Source organism: Neopsephotus bourkii, unplaced genomic scaffold (genome assembly GCF_033783945.1).
Source record: "Neopsephotus bourkii isolate Nb327-2 ecotype Australia unplaced genomic scaffold, CSIRO-AGI_Nbou_v1 NB_354, whole genome shotgun sequence".
In the NCBI taxonomy this organism is placed as follows: domain Eukaryota; kingdom Metazoa; phylum Chordata; class Aves; order Psittaciformes; family Psittacidae; genus Neopsephotus; species Neopsephotus bourkii.
In genome coordinates, this window is record NW_026900860.1 from 566929 (window position 1) to 584675 (window position 17747).

General features: G+C 39.9%; 1 protein-coding gene across 10 annotated transcripts in view; it reads left to right on the top strand.

Annotated features, from left to right (window-relative positions):
• Positions 1 to 17747, top strand: part of SYT14 (synaptotagmin 14) — a 74616-nt gene that overhangs the window by 13218 nt on the left and 43651 nt on the right. For 4 of the 10 annotated variants that reach the window (XM_061348302.1, XM_061348301.1, XM_061348303.1 and 1 more), the window contains exons 3-4: positions 9324 to 9488; positions 15604 to 15822. In XM_061348302.1, the coding sequence (XP_061204286.1) occupies positions 9324 to 9488; positions 15604 to 15822 (384 nt within the window). Of the gene's footprint in view, positions 1 to 9323; positions 9489 to 10383; positions 11408 to 13892; positions 14165 to 15603; positions 15823 to 17747 lie in introns of those variants that run through there. The other 6 variants (XM_061348297.1, XM_061348298.1, XM_061348300.1 and 3 more) reach the window with 4 other exon arrangements.

A 17747-nucleotide genomic window follows, 5' to 3' on the forward strand; every position in this document is an offset into this window, starting at 1 on the left:
AGCTCAGTTTCCATTGCATTCACTTAGGTTTTAGTAAAATAACTTTTTGGAAACATTTGCTTAATGTCTCCTAACCTCAGCATCTATTAATTTGCCTAATTCCTATTCATTTTGGTGATCTTAAGAAAACCTATTTTTCTGTGTTCTGGGTGGCAGTGCTGTATGGTTTTTAGTGTTATTGCTGGGAAGCTACATTGAAAAGCTGTACAGGTTTTTTTAAGGTTCTGTGTTGTGTTTGAACATCAGATTCTAAGCTCCATTTGTCATTGATGCGATACTATAAATGTTTTGTTTGAACAACAGTTGCCTGAAGCCTGTGTTTTGCAATGGTGGTTATAAATTAGCTTAGGGATAAGTGAGTAAAAGAGGAATATTCCCTTATCCCATTTATATCTGCAATATGTGGGTTTCCTTTTTTCCTTCATACGAGTTTCCATGTGTTTTCTAACCTATGCCCAGTCATCTGACTGGCAAATTTCCCCTTGTAGTGTGGGGAGTGGATGCATTCGTGTATCCCTCTCCTTACTTGAGGTATATGTATAAAGCAGAAGGTGCTTGCCATTGTACTACAAATCTAGTGTTCTGGTGCTTTTACCTAAGACCTTACATCACCTGATAGGCATTTCAAGATGTTTTTATTGTCTGATCAATGGCTGGGCTCCTGAGGATTACTTTATTTGCCAGTTGTCTGTGCCTGCTTGTCTGCCAGGATCAGAGTGCAAGATCCATATTGTACTCCTCGGAATAGGGAGCCCTTTCCAAGCTGAGAATTCCTGGCTGCCAGCAGCGTGGGGCTGGTCGGGTCAGATGTTGCAGCTCTGTCCTTAATGCCACTGGATACTCATTTCAGACTTACTCAGGGTCGAGTTGAAAGGTTTTGTGCTGTGGAGAGCTTCCTTTTTGCCATCTCTCGGCTGTGCTGTGAAAGCCGAGCCTTTTGGCTTCCTGAGATTACTCAGTTAAAGGTTTGCTCCTCTTCTGGCTGTTTTCCTAATACAGAGGTGTTTCTGAGAGAGTCAGGAGAGTTACATTAAGGTGTTCCTCTGGTTGTTTGCTATGGATGCTGAAAGAATTTGGGGGAACTTGGGATCAGGCTTCAGGAGGATGAATCTTTTTTGGCTGTGCAGTGTTCTGTAGCTAGGTACCAGTCTGCCTTGGAACTGGCTTTTGGTAGATGCACTTTAATTCAGGCTGTTTCCAGGCTCTGTTTATAGAGACCAGAGAGACTTGTGGTGAGCATTTACAATATTGAGCTATAACTGAAGAAAACCCTTCTCTAACGTATTGTGATCCCTCTAGTATTCAGTGTATGGCATGGAAGCAGCACTGAAGCAGGAAATGCATAGCCATATTATTTTTAGGGCTTTCTCACCTTTTGTAGTTGTGTGTTTTGGAAACAACACAAAGCGATGCTTCCAACTCAGCAATGTGTTTGGTATTTAACTCGTGGAGATGCAGCTGAGTAAGGTCTGAGTTGCCCAGATTTTTGGAAATGATTTATTAAGCCCTTTTTTTCTTTTGCAAGATGCTCTTTCTGTTCTTGTGACAGCTTCTCATAGGAAATTATTCGGCAAACTGCCTGTGTGCCTAATACTGGAACAGAAGTGCTCTTCAATATGCAAAAGAAAGAAGGTGCAAAAAGACAATGTCTTTGGCTGACAGCAGAAGATGTCACTAGTACTAATAGCTGTGAAAAGATAAGGTGTGAATTGTTGTTTTGGAAGAGGTGTATTTTGAGTAGAACTATGTCCTCTTTAATGTTCTGGTCAACTGCCCTCATCCATTTGCATGTATCGGAATGTGAAGTTGCCAACCGAATGTAATTCAAATGGAAAGAAAATCATTTTTATTCATGAGTTTTTATAAGTAGAAACATAGTTTTATTGAAAGTCAGCTGTCTCATATGCAAGTTCTATTGCTGGTTTCATGATAGTCTACACTAAGGAGATGCTTCTGAAAAAAGAAACAAACCAGATTTCCCCCTTTCTCCTGTCATTCAGTGGGCAGAACTTCAGGAGAAAGGTAATACCACAAACGGCAGCAAGCATCTTTTAACTAGGTAATCCCACAGTAATGTAAAACTTGATAAATAAATGTTGTTTCTGCTCATTTAAGGGTTCACATCTGGACAGCAAAAGGTGAAAATGCACTTTTTTCAGAGATAGGAATAAAACCTTCATTTAGAAGTACACACAATTAAAGCTACTTTTGTAATACGTGCACAAAATAGTAATTTGCTCATAAGTGTGCACTAGTTAGTTTGAAATAGGCAAATACGTGGTTCTCTTCCCAGGCTAGAAGAAACTTGGTGTCCTTGATCCCGTGAACACCAAACTGAACAGATTTGGGACATTCAATAAAAGTATGGCTACATGTTAAAATTGAAAGTATATATACTAAATATATATGCTTTATATTGATTGATTGATCGAGGGCTTGGCTTCACGAATGAAGATTTGGGAAGGGCTTGCCCACGCTTACTATGAGTGCAATGAGGACTAAAAGGGCAGTGTGGGGCTATGTATTTATATATACTAAATATATATATGCATACTAAGTAAATACTAATCATTTCCCTCTGTTGGAAAGCTGATCTGTGTTTATACATTTCAGACTAGAAAAAAACTTAGTATGAATAAATAGATTTCTTTGACATTATTGATGCCCATACAGGAAGCAAAGTTACGTTTCTGTGTGTCCTGGAGTCTTCTGGAAAGCTCCTGGGCTCAGTAACTCCAACTGTTGTAGTCCCTTCCGTAGCATTTCTTCACTTAGGATGTTCACTAATCATTTTTCACTCCACAGTACTTTGCTGTGCATCCTAGTTGTTCACTGTGCTGTTCAGAACTCTGGATCTTGGATTGCCTCTCACTTTCCTGTTAATTGTCATGGTTGATAGGAAAAATGATTTTTATTACATGGATCTTAGTTTTCCCCATTGACTGCTTTGCAGTGGCCACTGACTGACTGCTTTGCAGTGGCCACTGACTGACTGCTTTGCAGTGGCCACTGACTGACTGCTTTGCAGTGGCCACTGACTGACTGCTTTGCAGTGGCCACTGACTGACTGCTTTGCAGTGGCCACTGACTGACTGCTTTGCAGTGGCCATCGACTTTTAAACCACAAGTCTCTAGACCCCTGCAGGCCTTCGATACTCTTGCACTGGGAGGATTATTTGAGAGTGCCTTTAAAAATCTATTATCACTGCTGTTTCCTTACCCTCTGCATGGAGAATAGTTGTGTAATATGCTGTGTAGTTGCCCCAGATTACTGGGGTTTGCAGGTAATCAAGATGATTCCATATTCTATGTCTATTGCAAGTAGCAGTGCGATGCTTCCTTCGCTGATTCTTTCCAGAGGTATTTTTGTTGTGAGATACTACTTAGTAGGAGATGAATTCCCTGTTGGAGAGAAAAGGCATTGAGGGACCGGTACCTCAGCAGGGGTGGCAGGCTGACAACTTCCTCAGCCCAGAAGGGTTTAGGGATTAAAATATTTCTGTCCAAGTTTCAATCTCCATCTCAGACTATTCCTCCTGTTATTCCTAAAGTCCGTCTTAGACCCGTGGGTGTTTTGGAGCTCAGGGCTCCTCTTTAGAACGAAATTGATCTCCAAAAGACAGTTTCAGCACGGTATCTGAACAGAAATGGAAAGGAATCCTGTAAATGACAATCTGCAGAAGCAGTGCTAGCTTTGCAACAAGGGGTGTTGTGCTGTTATGGATGTGATGAATTAACTTGCTGAACCTAGCCCTTTTAAACACAAACTATAATATATGGAGTATACTGAACTCTATTTGATGTAAATATTTAGCCAAGTAATTGAATTGCTTCTAGTAAAATGAAATGAATAGAATTTTTACAGTTAAAATGCATTGTAGGGTTTCTTCCTGTGTGAAGGAAGTCCTGAAGTCCAGATGTTAAAACACTGTTTTTTTATTAGTCCTTGTTATTGGATATTAAGAAAATGAGGGGGGAAAGAAGTTTTCATTTATCTCTGTAGCACTGCAGATTATCCTTCAGCCAGTGTGAAGGGACAGAGGCCAGATGGCTTTTATTCCTGTTAACTTTCCACTGGAACAAAAGTGCCATGATAGCCAGACCAGTGTAGTCATCACGATACAGTAATTCCAATCAAGTTTTCCATGGGCAAAAAGACATTTATTTTTTTACTTAATGTTAAGTATATGACTTTTTTTTATAAATTCACCTTTAAGTGGCATCATTTATCACTTTGGAGAATGTGAGTTTTCTGTTTTCCCCAGTATTCCTTTGAAAGGTTTATAAATAGGATTTCGAAAGGGCATCGTTATTCCAAATAGGAGGTGAAATGAACACTTTCATCCTGATTTCACTCTGTCAGTCTTTCCAAAGTTCTGAAAGGTCCCTGTTGCTAAAAATGGCTCCTAATTTTCTTACTTAGGAAATGCAGTGCTCTTTGGAGTTCTGTTTTGGAATTCAGTGGCTGTTTCAGTTCATGTTCTTTGATAGCTGTGCATCACTCAGAGTAGCGTAGTGGATATCGAAAGTGCTGAAATACATGTAGCTCATGGAGCATGTGCTTTTAATCTGTACTGGAGAGTGCATAATCTTGCTGTATGACAAAGTGCAAGGTGCATGAGAAACACATAGAATGGAACTTCAGAAGACTAGCACTATAATGTATATTTAGCACAATACACTGACAAATATAGCTATTAGCAGTGGGCTAAGTTAAGAAGTCTGTGCTGCAGAAGAAAGGCAAAATGCAGTTTGAATTGAAGGGGTAGCATCTTCAGACAGAAAAGTTTCAGTTTTAATGTTACCTAAATGTAGCTAAAAAATACACAACATTCCTAGATGAGATTGAATCACGCGTTTAAAGCTGGGCTAAGCCACTTTGCCTGAGGCTTCTTTTGGCACAATAGAGAAGAAGCAGGTACATTTGTGAGAAGGCATTACACAGCATGCATGTTGTGTATGAGAGAAAGAAGGGTGAATGCAAAATAAAACAGTAAGCATAGGAAATATGTTTGTGAATTTGTCTTTTGCCGTGTTTAATAAAATGCTTAGAGGGAATTTTCAGTTCACTGTCATTGATACCATTTTTTTTTTGCAGAAACATCAGGTAGACAATTTCTGTATGGGAAAGTATCCCAATAGTAATGTCAGCTGCCACACAGAGTTTATCTTGCTTGGAAAACAGTGCAGTTGGTCAAGAATTTGTTTAAGTCTTCTAATACAACACTGGATAAAGCATTTCCCCTTGTAGGTACCTTTGTCCAGGTAAACTAAGTTCTATTCATGTCAACTACAACAGCAAACAGGCAGATAACTGCTAAATTAGGGTGAAACTTGGTGTATGGAGTTTACATTGTCACAGAAAAGCTGTTTAGAAAGAGCACTGAATCTAAGGTAGCCTTTAAGTTGCTCTGAGAGAAGAGACCATCCTATATAAACAGTTATACACTTGAACCGATGCATACGAAATACAGCGCTTATTCCTGGTGAGCCATCAGTCAGACCTGAGTGCTTCACTTCCGAGCTGACTCCGAGGTATCAGAGGGGTTGATTTGTTCGTTTCCACTATGACATGAGTTGTCTGTGAGACATAAATATGTGCTGTGAGGAGATAAATAACTGGAGCATGGAGAAAAGGCAGCCCAGGCGTGAACCTCATTTTTTGGCTCAGCAACCTGTTCAGCTTCTTGAAACCAGCTTCTTCTCTTGTGCGAGCCGGAAAGCTTACAAAGTGACAAGCAGCAGAGGAGGGCGTTTGGATGAAACCGTTTCTGAGTCGGACAGCACAGGTTATGGTCATGTAGTGTCAAGATGTAAGGGGGTAAAAACTAAGAACAATCAATAATTCTTTAGCAGGGTAAATCCAAAACAACAGGCCTCGTTATTTAAAAGATCTTAAGTCTAAAATACCTTGAATCAAGTTGTAACCCCCCCTCAAAGGGTTATGAATAAAAACATGGTTATGTTTTTCATTTCAAGCAGTTTTATGCTCAGATCTTAAACGTAACAGGTTCTTTTGGTCATAGCCCTGGTTGCTTAATTTGTGCACAGAGGAGATACTGTTGCATTTGTAAATGAATAATTAAAGCCTCCCTAAGATAACCGTGTAGCTTTGAGCATCGCTGCCTAATTCAGCAGTGTGATGTGGAGGGTGAGAGCTCCAGAAATAATTGACTGGATATTCAGTATAATTGGGGGGATAGATCCATATTAAAAACATTAAATGTTTTTTTAATTTAATATTTAATATTAATATTTAATTTAATGTTTAAAACAGTCAATGCTTTTAATGTGCCTGAGGGTGTTATTTTGGTGATTCGTGTTTAAAGATGCTGCTATTTTCTGACGAGTTTGAACCATCTTTTGGAAAAGAGAAACTGTTTAATAACAGGGGAGTTGTTATCTGAAAGAAGATGCTAATTTGATGCTTGAGATGAGGCGATGGTAAGTTTCTGTGTTCTAATAATTCTAGTGACGATGCTGAGAAAAGTGAGTGATGTTAATGTAATACCTCTGTAATGACTATAACTTTTCCATAGCCAGCAATTCAATTAGCCTTAATAACTTCACAGGAAGACATTGGGTCTTTTAGTATTCCTAAAACTGGGTTATGTTATTATGGATTTCAAACATTCATTGCTGTTTTTCTTAAGAACTGAGGGTAATGATAAAGTTTATAAATTGAACATTTGAATTTGAAATACGACTTTGAGGAACTGTTGCCTTTCTACTGCTTTACGATTGTAGGAGAAACCACTGGGAACCTCCGAGAGTGAGTTTTCAAAATGCTTTTCATGGTGCAGTCAATGCTCAAACTGATCAGAATTTATGACACTGTGTTTTGAGTCAAAATAATTGTGGTGTTCCCTGTGGCACAGATGTATTTTACATGCAAAAAAGAACTTCTTTTTCCCTGCCTGCGAAGCAGAACTGCATGATGCTTCAACTGTGAGAAACTAATGGAAGGCCTAATGTGATGTGTAAAATCTTTCTTCATAGCTGGGAATCTGTACACATTTACATGTTGAAAACGCAAGTCCAATTTGATTTATTTCTGTTTTTTTCCTTCCGGCTTTATAATGGTGATACATTAACGGATTTTAACTTAATAATATCCTTAATCTGTGAACAGGCATTCTAAAAGTCTTTACGTGGATGCAAATTGATATGGAAATGTAATTTTCAAGTCCTGTGTTCACACTGAATTGCATCAATAATTAAGTAGTCTCGCTGCAGCTAGAGTTTCATGCTTTTTGTAAGGTACCAGCCAAGGCTTTTTCTTTACACTCCAGGAAGATGTCATCAGATACTATGTTTCCATAGGGAATTATGAGGTTTGTGCACAGGGTCTTTTTTAACTAATTAGGACCCAGGAAGCACTCAAGAAAAACCCCCAAAAGATTGTGTTTTCAAGTTGTGGTTAACCTCCTGGAGCCCACATTGGGATGGGTCAAAGCAGCCTTGATTGCTGAGCAGTGTAAGCAGAAAACCCCCTTAAACCTACAGCTTTATCTGCCTGGTCTTCCTTATGTGTCTTCACAGTTCCTTCCTCCTGCCTTTTCTGCTGCTGCCTCTGTCTTTGATAGGCATTGCAGAAGAATGAAGTTTACTCTGCTCTTAGCCCAGTCTGTAGGCTCATTTGGGTTAGAATCAATAACTCAGAGAACACGGGATGTTGTTCCACTAGCTCCAGACATTCCCTGTTGTCCATATGCAGCCTTGGGAGGGGAAGGAACCTGCCTACTGGCAGCGGAACCTTGGGAGACTTTGGAATTGTGGAATCATAGAATCGTTAGGGTTGGAAAGGACCTTAATATCATCTAGTTCCAGCCTAGTTCATCTTTTCCATCTAGTTCATCTGTTAAACCTTGGGGTCACAAATGAGTATACACAAACAGAGGCTTTTGGCCCATCTCGGAGCTTGCCTGTATTTAGGAAGACTCCATGAAAATAGTAAATGGACAACAGACCACTGCTGAATGAACACCTGAAACAGGCCAGGTGTTCCCCACTTCATCTGGGAGCACTAGTGCTTTTGAAGAACTAAAGAATACCGCTGGAGCTGTGAGGTTTCTTCCTTCAGCTCATGCTTGGTCATGGCTTAACTCTTTCTTTAGTGTTGAAACTTAGCACCAAACAAAAAGGGTAAGGCAATTGCCATAAGGTTCAACTGTAACAAGTGATTTGAATGACATTATAGGCAACTCCTTCCTCCTTCCCCACTCAATCTCCAACTGGAATTTTCCTTGTTGCTACTTTGGACTGGTGCCTCTTGTCCTTTTGTATCTGTGTTGCACCTCTGAGAATGCAGAAGCTGTTGCCAAATGTTCTTTAATCCCACTCCTTCTGACATGGTGAAAGATGTTGTCGCGCAGCATTGTGCTCCTAAAGTGAAGTGCCAAGATCTTGGCAAATGGAATTCATAAATCTGATAAATGTTCATAAATCTTTTACAGATAGAAAAAACTCAACCCCCACAATGGGATTTATGATAGCGAGTAGAGACTAGCAAGAAGGGCAGGAAGGAGTGATGTGTGAATCCTGGCTTTCATCCAGGTGAATACAGCCACTTTCAGTTCTGGAAGATGCATGTCTGCGTGTTGAGGCCCCCAAAAACCACTTAATATTAAGGTGTCCATTGCTTCAAGGTCTTCCTCTCCCTCTTTAGAATGCAGGTTTGAGACATGTCTGATATAGGAGGCTATACTGTTTATTAATTGATCAGCACACTGTTAATAAACCAAGTAACAGATTGATTACCTAATACATACCACTATGAATCACAGTTCTGTAATGCCTTACGCAGTTGTTAACTGCAACCATATATTGGGTTCTCTCCCTTTTTCTTACAAATTGCACCCAAATGTTGTTCAAGTATAGATCTATAGCACTTCACTTTAACCTCTCACACAAATGTGCAACTCTGTCGCCTTCCAACACCTCACCTCAGGCCTTTCAGTGGGTTGCCAGAGGTAGCCAAACCTCCAGCCCCTTCCAGGAAGGATGCATGGATGCTCTTGGCTTCTTTCCAGTGTACTCCATCAAAGCCCAGCCTTGGCATCTGGTGATAATCTATCCATCATCTGCAGAGACCTTGCCTTGTTACGGGTCCTCCCTTAGGTTAGGACCAGATACATTTCTGTTCTTTGGAAGGAGGATTAAATAGTAACTCAAATTTAAGGGGTGTGGGGTTTTTAGTTGTATCTTGCACATATATTTGGAGCCTCAGTAGTATTTATTAATGATCAATTCTGATAATACAAATTTTCTGAATTAAGCTTTTACAAGACTTGTGAAAATGTGTTTCTTTCTGTTTCTTTTAGTATCTCCTGAAGCAGTTGGATTCCTGTCTGCTGTCGGGGTGTTCATTGTTCTCATGTTGCTACTTTTCCTATATATCAATAAGAAGATGTGTTTTGAAAACGTTAGTGGTTTCCCAGATCTTGATTCAGGATACACTACAAGGAAGAATTCACAAGAGAAACTTTGTAAGTATCTGAAATGCAGTGTACTAACCTTAATTCTGAGAACGCATTATTACCAGGGTATGTAGAAATACACAATCACTTGACTCAAGTGATGAAAACACGGAATGTTGACTTTTCCTGTGACTCTGCAGTATGTGGGAAAGGCAGGAACTACAGAAATTCGACGGCTGTATAACCAGAGAGTTGGCATTTACTTATGGGAAGCTACTTCTCTTACAGCAGGAGAAGGCTCTTGAATGGATTTTAAGCATTCCATAATGATGTACAGTTCAGTCTTCTCAAGTACATTTGTGAATGGGATTATTTGTTTTTCACTCGGTCTGTTCAGAGCCTTCACCAACCTATTGGAGAAGGTCTTGCATTTACTCACCTGGAGAACTGGAGAGGTTTTCTTCCCCTTTACCTCCTTAAAAGGTGCAGTTATGTATTTTCAGGTTTTTTGGAGGCAAAGTTCTCCCCCCCCAAAAAATGAAGTCTTCATGTTCCGGAATATCTTACCTTATGTATCCTTCCCAAAGACAACAGGTATTTGGGGGTGAAGAAGTTTCCATAATGTGTGTTTTAGGGCAGCTATCATGTTAAAAGCTTATTTTAGTGTGACATTGATGAAAGGACGTAATATAAATGTCTCACAACTTCTTCCTTGCAGGTTAGAATTAAACCCCCATATTTCCACCTCACACAGTTGTCTTATTTATGAACGTAGTGAATTCTGTAATGGCTAGTTGGTGCTGCAGTCGATGACCAACTATGGTTTTGCTGGTTCACTTCAAGACGCTTAGTTGCTTTCTTGTTGTTTTCAATGCATATTGAATGGAAAAAGCAAAGCTGCAGCTTCCTCTGATAGATGTGTGGAGTTTGAGATGGGAGCAGCACGGAGCTCTGAACTTGGATGGAGAAACAGAATTGAGCTGTTTGTGAAGCAGAGAACCTTTTGGGATTAGAAGCTGCTGCTGAATAGGTTGGACAAATGGCGTTTTTCAGGCACCTCCACCAAAATCTGAGCCTCCCCTCTGTGTCTTCTCTGGTGGACACGCTTAGCAGTGCTGTGGATGATCTGACCAGCGCTGTGGGAGAGGTCGGCTACAGTGTGGCTGATTCGGTAACAGAGCAAGTGACAAACATGATAAATGGCCTTCGTGCAGAAGGTGAGAGCTCCAAAACACAGAAGGATAAACCTGTGGAAGGCGGAGAGGAACCTACACCATCGTTACCTCATTCTCAGGAAAGTCAGGTGAAAGTGAACAGAGCTACTGCAGAACACAAAGAGACTCCTGGTTCTAATACATCAGGTTTTGTACAGAAAGATACAGGTCAGGGTGGAGTATCTGACTGTGGCATGGACAAAAACCAGTGCAAGTTAAAAGGCACAGATAGCAATAATCATTTAAGTGATGGAGAAGTCACTCAGGATTCGAAGACTGTAGGAGGACCTTTTAAAAGGGAAGGGGTAGGAGGAAAGGAGTGTTTTGTAAATGAGAAGTACTTAAAGGATAACAACCTGAAAAGTAGTAAGTTTACTATGGAGCAGTCCATTGAGGAACAAGGTGATTCCCTACGTGCAGTACCAGGTAACTGTCAGAATCACTTGACTAGAAGAATCAAAGCACGGTCACCTGGAGTGGATGCTGAGGCTTCTGACAAAGTGCACACTGTGAATGTTCCCCAGGATTCAGAAACAAAACTTGAAGTACAGAAGCAACAATTAGCAGACTCCAGCTTGATGAAGATGCACGATGAGCACCCCAATGGCATTAGTGAAGTCAAAGGAAAGAAACCTGAAGCCTTTTTGGGCAGAAAGGGAAAATCTCTATCGAAGGGTGAAGATGGTGTGGCAACCCCAATTGCAAAAGCGGGCCAAAAGAAAAGCTCAAAGAAATCAGGCAGAGAGCTGTGTGATAAGAAGACAGCAGGAAAAGGTGAGGAGCCTGTCAGCAAACTGCATCCTTCAGCCTTTCCTGAAACTTCTGATACTGCTTTCTTCCCCTGATTCACACATCTAATAATAGTGTTTCCTGTGGATAAATATAGGCTGTTTTGTCAGGATTTCTTTCTCTAATTATATTGCTGTTTCTTGGAAGTTCACTACTTTTTAAAGTACGATTTAAAGGAGCTGGTTAATAAATGCCTTTCCTACGTTCTAACTCTCCTATATCCAGTTTTTCTCACTTTCTCTGCAGTGCCTGGTGCAGTTTCTTTTGAAAACTATGGATTAATACTGGAAATGAACACTTGTTGTGTGAAAGTGGTTTTCATTTTGTGTATTTTAAAAGCATTGCAAAAGAAAACTTCTGTCGCATTGATGTTGTGGTAGATGTGCAGAATGTATTTTGGGGATATGCAAGATAATGATTCTAAGACACAAAACTCAATGAGAAGAAGCAATTAAGTGATTTTAAGTATAGAAAGAACAGAATGAGGCTCATCTTAAAGGTTCAGTCTTACAAAGACAACCTGTGTGTTGTTGATATGGATGCTGTGTGCGCTGGCTTCAGCATCCAATCTTAAACAGTATGACAGTGGAGTTGCAGTAGTAGTTTGTAAGTAACAAGTACAACCTTGCATGTTTACACAGTCGTTGTGCAGGCTGTGTAGTGAAGATTTAGAAGGCAGCACAGGCTTTTCCAGAGATGCTATTTCTGTCGAGAAATGACTGATTTTGTACTACAAAGGGCTTTTTAATTTGATTTAAGAGGTGGTTTCCATGTTTGTGTGATAAACTGGGATCTGATCTGTTATTTCTTCATGTAATACAATAATTGTGAAGTATATTTTTTCCTTGTGTTTTTCAGGAACTGGGGGTTGGACTAAATGACCTTGAAGGTCCCTTCCAATCCAAGATATTCTGTGATTCTATATTCTCTTATGAAAAATGGCATTTGGCATCCCATAATAAGCAAACGAATAGCTTTCAATAGGTTAATAATTACATACGACCTGTGTTAGCCAAGTAAAGGGAAGGTTTTAATAACACCACGAGTTCTCTTAGGCAAGTTTCCAGCTAAGATGACAAACTCAAAAGGCAAGTGGAGAGGTGTAAAACCCTGAGGGTGTTTTTAGTCTGCAGGGAGCTTTTTTTGCCTAAGAGACAGATTTATATTGTTCATTTAAAACATGCTTGCATGGATAGCTTGTGTTTTAGCTTTAATAGGGGTGAAGTTAAGGTGTGTCTTAGGGCTCGGAGTGACAGCATGCATCCTTCTTGTTTTATGCTAGGAACTGGAGAAAAAAAATACCTGGTGTCACGGAGAACTTCTGAATGCTCACAAATGTCAGTGTATTATTAGAGACAGGACTTGCAGCACTTCTTTCAGACACGTTGCTACCCTGTTCTGCCCCATTCCATTCTTTATGCAGACTGATTCATGAACCTGATTTCCTATTCGTGAATACATCTTTTTGTCATGATAAATAATGCATCTAATACTGATGGCACTAGATTTTATTCCTGCTATGCCCTGCTTTAATTATACATGTGGAAATCTGTAGAAGTTTCCTAGGTGGCAGGTTTCAACCTGTCGAGGGCCATGTCAGATAGAGGATTTTACTCTTGTACCAGCAAAGAAGGCTTCTTTTTCTGGGCAGTTTCTTTCAATGAATCTGATAGCGAGAGGATATATCCTGCTTGGTGTGATATTTTCAGTAAGCGATCAGTGAAACTGAACTTGCTTTATAGCCATCCATGCAATGGGAAGAACCATATCGGTTACGCTTGAATTCAAGTTGAAAGACGTAGCTGCTCTTTTAAGTCACCAGTTTCCCTATAAAGACTAAATTAGGATTACAAACACATTGCATGTGGAACTGGTAGCACCATCTGCAGTTGGGGTTTCCTGACGCTTTCCATTTCAAGAGTGTATTTTCAGTTCCCTGGAACTATTTGCCAAACTTGAAACACTCGGGATGAAATTTGGCACGCTTTCTGTCTGAGATCCTTTTGGTGGGGGGGTTTTTTGTTTGTAAATCTGTTTCCAGGAATAGAATATGGAATAAACGTGCTGGTTATCAGTGTAAAAAATAAGTAGATTTCTCGTCTCCTTCATTAAGATGCTGCGTCACCTTTGTATATTGGAATATGTACTTGACATGCGGGAGAGCGCTTCTCCCATGTCAGAGATGCCCGTGTTCTCCTATGGAACAAAACGTCTGAGTTCGACCAAGTTGTAAATCTTTGGAAACGTTGCTGTTTGACAAGGCAGAGTAAACACTTGTTGTAATTTGCTGATTATGTTCACTGACTGTTCCATTGGCACTCATATGCTTCATTGTAGGAGTGGGAGAACAGAGCAAAGTCTTATCCTGCTTTATGATACTTAGTTCCTGTTCACACTTCCAGTTTCCTTTAGGAGGGTTGAGAACGAACATGACTTACGTGAGGACAGGAACTTCCTGAACGAATGTGATGTGATGCAAGTGGTAGGCTGGGATTTGAAGTAGGCTGAGTGACAGCTAGGAAGAGAATTTATGACATTATCTGAAGGTGGAGGGACTAAGGGTGAAGGACTAAGGTTACACGAGTACTTGGTTAGGTGCAAGTAAATCGAATCTGTGACTGAATAGACAAGGAAAATAAAGAGGAAATCCCCATAAGAGACCTAAAGTGGATGCTTGGAGCAGGAACCTGGAGTATGGGGCAAGGAGACATGAATTTAGGATAAGATTCTACTCAGATAAATGTAATTTTGCAGAACATGTCTTAACCTAAGTGTGCAGCATAGGCTCTTCTTTGTGAGTGCAGGGGAGAAATAGACCTCAATGGGAAGTGGTTTTACTCGTCTGCTCTAGAGGCTTCCCTAAAAGGGGGAAGGACCTCTGTAGCAGGAAGAGGCAAACCCTTGACTAGATGGCTGCCCAAGGTTGAGTTACTTAAATTTTAAATGGCTGAATTATGGACAAGCTGAATTCCTCCTTTACTTGAAATAGCCAAGAAGAGGAGTGAGACCGACTGGACATGAAGGAGGAGACTAACGGGAGGGGAGATGCAGAACTGGAGCTAAGGACAGGGACTGGGCAGGTGGCATAAAAGCAGGGAGTGGAGAAGGGGTTGAGCACAGCTGGGTAATGCATTAGACGGTATTCCCTTGCAGAATCAGGAGCTGAAACCCAGCATTATTGGCCTCTCAGAGCTCTGCTGGTAATGGCAATCCATTGGCAAATCGTATAGTTGCAGAGGCTGGCTTTCAGGGTAGAGGTAATGCTGACCTTTAGTGAGTTTCATGAACTTGTTTTCATTCCTGTTAGTGTTTGAGATGCACAGAACCTCTGCATGGCATGTTAAATTTGAACAGGATCTATTTGAGGTGTGGAAAAGGGAGGAGGAAACTTTCCTTTTACAGAAGTAAAACTGCAGCTGAGTCTGTGACTTGTGGGAGGAAGTCATACTGGAGATGTAGCTGGAGAAAGTTGGCAGCAGGAGCAGGCATTATGGAGCGGGTATCAAAGAATTAACTACATAGATCCTTCTGTGTAATTTTTGCTGTTGCCAGATGTCTGCAATGAGAATCTTCATTAATGTCAGTTATGGAACAAGTGGCTGTTTATTGTAAGTTAAATAACATCGTGCATGAAAACATCTTTCATGAGCATTTTCCCATTTGTTACTGTGAGTTTAAGCACTACTGACACAAATATCCTAAGATGACTTTGTTGTAGGCTTCTCGTTGTCAATCGGTTTCATTTCTGTGTTGCATGCTGGCAGCAAAAATCAGCTGAGAATGGAGATCAGGAGCTGCCTTTTTGTTACGCTAGATATCCAGATGTGATGTTGGATACTGTTGGATTTCCTTTATGTAAAGTATTTTAAGCTTTTTCTTACTTAATGAAGGTCTTCAAGAACTTGAGTGTGCTGCCTTACATAAATTGATCATTTTCTCTTGAATAAGTTTTAGAATGGTTTTGGGGGGCTTAATGAATTTTCAGTTTTTCTAGAAAATAAAAATAGCTCTCACCAATTACAGAATCACATAATGCTTTTAATGACAACAAGATGATCTTTTAAAAATATTAGAGAAATTTCAATTGAAATAGCTGAAATATCTAAATTCTAACCTTTTATGGTTATTTTCTTGTATTCTGTTTTGAGCTGTAGTCGATTTGCTTTATTTTATTCAAACAGACAACTCTTATATGAGTAAAGACCAGCATGGTTCATCATCTGAGAGTGAAGATGAAGCACTGGGTAAATATCATGAGGCCTTGTCTAGAACCCAGAGTTCCAGGCTGCCAGTGGTGGATGGCAGACAGCAAAAAAACTATGTATGGGAAACCAGACAAAAGTATAGTCCCCTGTCCGCAGAATATGATGGATACAGTAGTGAAGCCTCAATAGATGAAGGTAAGAGTGATTTAAAAGCATTCCTTTTATTCCAAACTTCAGAATGATGTTCTGGATAAGTAAGTCCTAGAGACATATACAGCTTGACTTGTAAATGGTCAATGTCTGTAAGAAATATCCAGATACCTTTTATATTTGTGCATGCTCAAAACAAAGAAAAGAATGGCAGAGACTTGTGCACATTCATGCAAGTGATGCAGGACCTTGTTATATGAAGTTTTGTGCAGTTTTATCATCAGTAATTCTATTTTGGGGGGAATTTAAAGCAGGTTTGATTTAGGAAGGAAATACAGCAACTCTTGATGAATTCTGTGGTATTATAAATACAAAGGCAACGTGTTACTCATCTCTTGATAAGCTATCATCTCAGCAGAGTAACTGGAATTGGTTGTTGGTTACGGTGCATATGGTCCTTGCAGTTTGCATTACTGAAATGTTCTGTATCTTTTCTTCTTTTGAAATCACAGGAAGAAATTACTACAAATGTTAGATTAATATCTTTTTTTTCCATGGCATTAATAACTCTGGCTGTTTCCTTTGTGGCATATATTTCTTGATTTTATGTTAGGGTGACAGTCTGATACAGAGGCGAAGAATTCTGCTGTCATTATTGTGTCAATATGCTTTCTGTGCTTGAAAATATGTGAGAACCGTGTCTATGGCCATCTTCTAGGATGAAAAGTGAGCTTTTGTTACATGAAAGTCAGATTCTGATACAGATGCTGTGTTATAGAAGATATTTGTTGGTCTCCTTTTGCTGTGTTAAAATGCAAAAGTTTTTTACTAATTGATATTTTCATGTAGGATGATACATATTATCAAAAGATATCTGTCCTTATATGTTCTATACAGCCCAGAAGTGCTTGCAAATGTCAAACTTTCTACTATGTGATGTAATGGAATCATATAAAAGTCTGTTTGCCACTGACATTTGAAATCAGTGCATGCTCATTCATGCTTCCAAGTTAAGACTCAAAGGATATGAAAGCCACGATTGAAGTAAGTTGCAGAGTAAGAGGATTATTTCCTGATCATCAGAACTGCTGGTTCTTTCACTTGCTGTGATCTTGTAGGAAGGCTTGGGAGTCTGAGTTCCAGCAAACAGGGAAGGAGGTGCAAAGGTGTGAGCAGGTGGTAAGGTCTGATCCTTGGACACTGTGATGGACCAGGACAGCAAGGAAGAGGGATAGCAGAAGTATCATGTTTGGGTTTTATATCTACTGAGATCTATCAACAGCGTTGCTGGGGTAATATGAAAGATACTAATTTTTCTGTGGCTTCTGTCACGGCTCAGAAAGAATGGTGATGTGTATTAACAGGAGATGAAGACTCAGTTGTATTTATTAGCAAATAATAACCAGATTGAAATGATACCAGAAGAGTACTTTGATACCTAGAATTGTGTAGTTGTCTCTTTCCAGGCTGTTGAGGTTGGTTGTTGAAATAGTCACAGAATAATCCATGGTGGAAGGAACATGTAATATTCCACTTTCTGTTCCACAATTGCTCAGATGAATTATTTCCCATACCTAGTTCATCATTTCAGAGAAAAGATCCCAGTTTATATGAGCTTTTTACTACAAGATACAAGCTCCAAAGCTATTGTAGTAGCCTGTATCCAGGTTTTTGGTTTGTTTTCATCATTTTCTTCCTTAGCATCCTCTCAGATCATCCAAATTCATAGGTGATGACTTTTATCCTCTTCTGGGGAATTAGTGGCATGTTTTAGTGGTGGATTTGGCAGTCCTAGGATAAAGGTTGGACTTCATGATCTTTAAGGTCTTTTCCAACCTGCTTGATCCTACGATCCTATCAGAACACCAGTCTGCAAATCTAAAAGACCCTACTTGCAGCACTGTGTGCGGTTCTGGTATCAACTTAGAAGGACATGGAGCTGTTGGAGTGAGGCCAGGAGGATGCTCAGA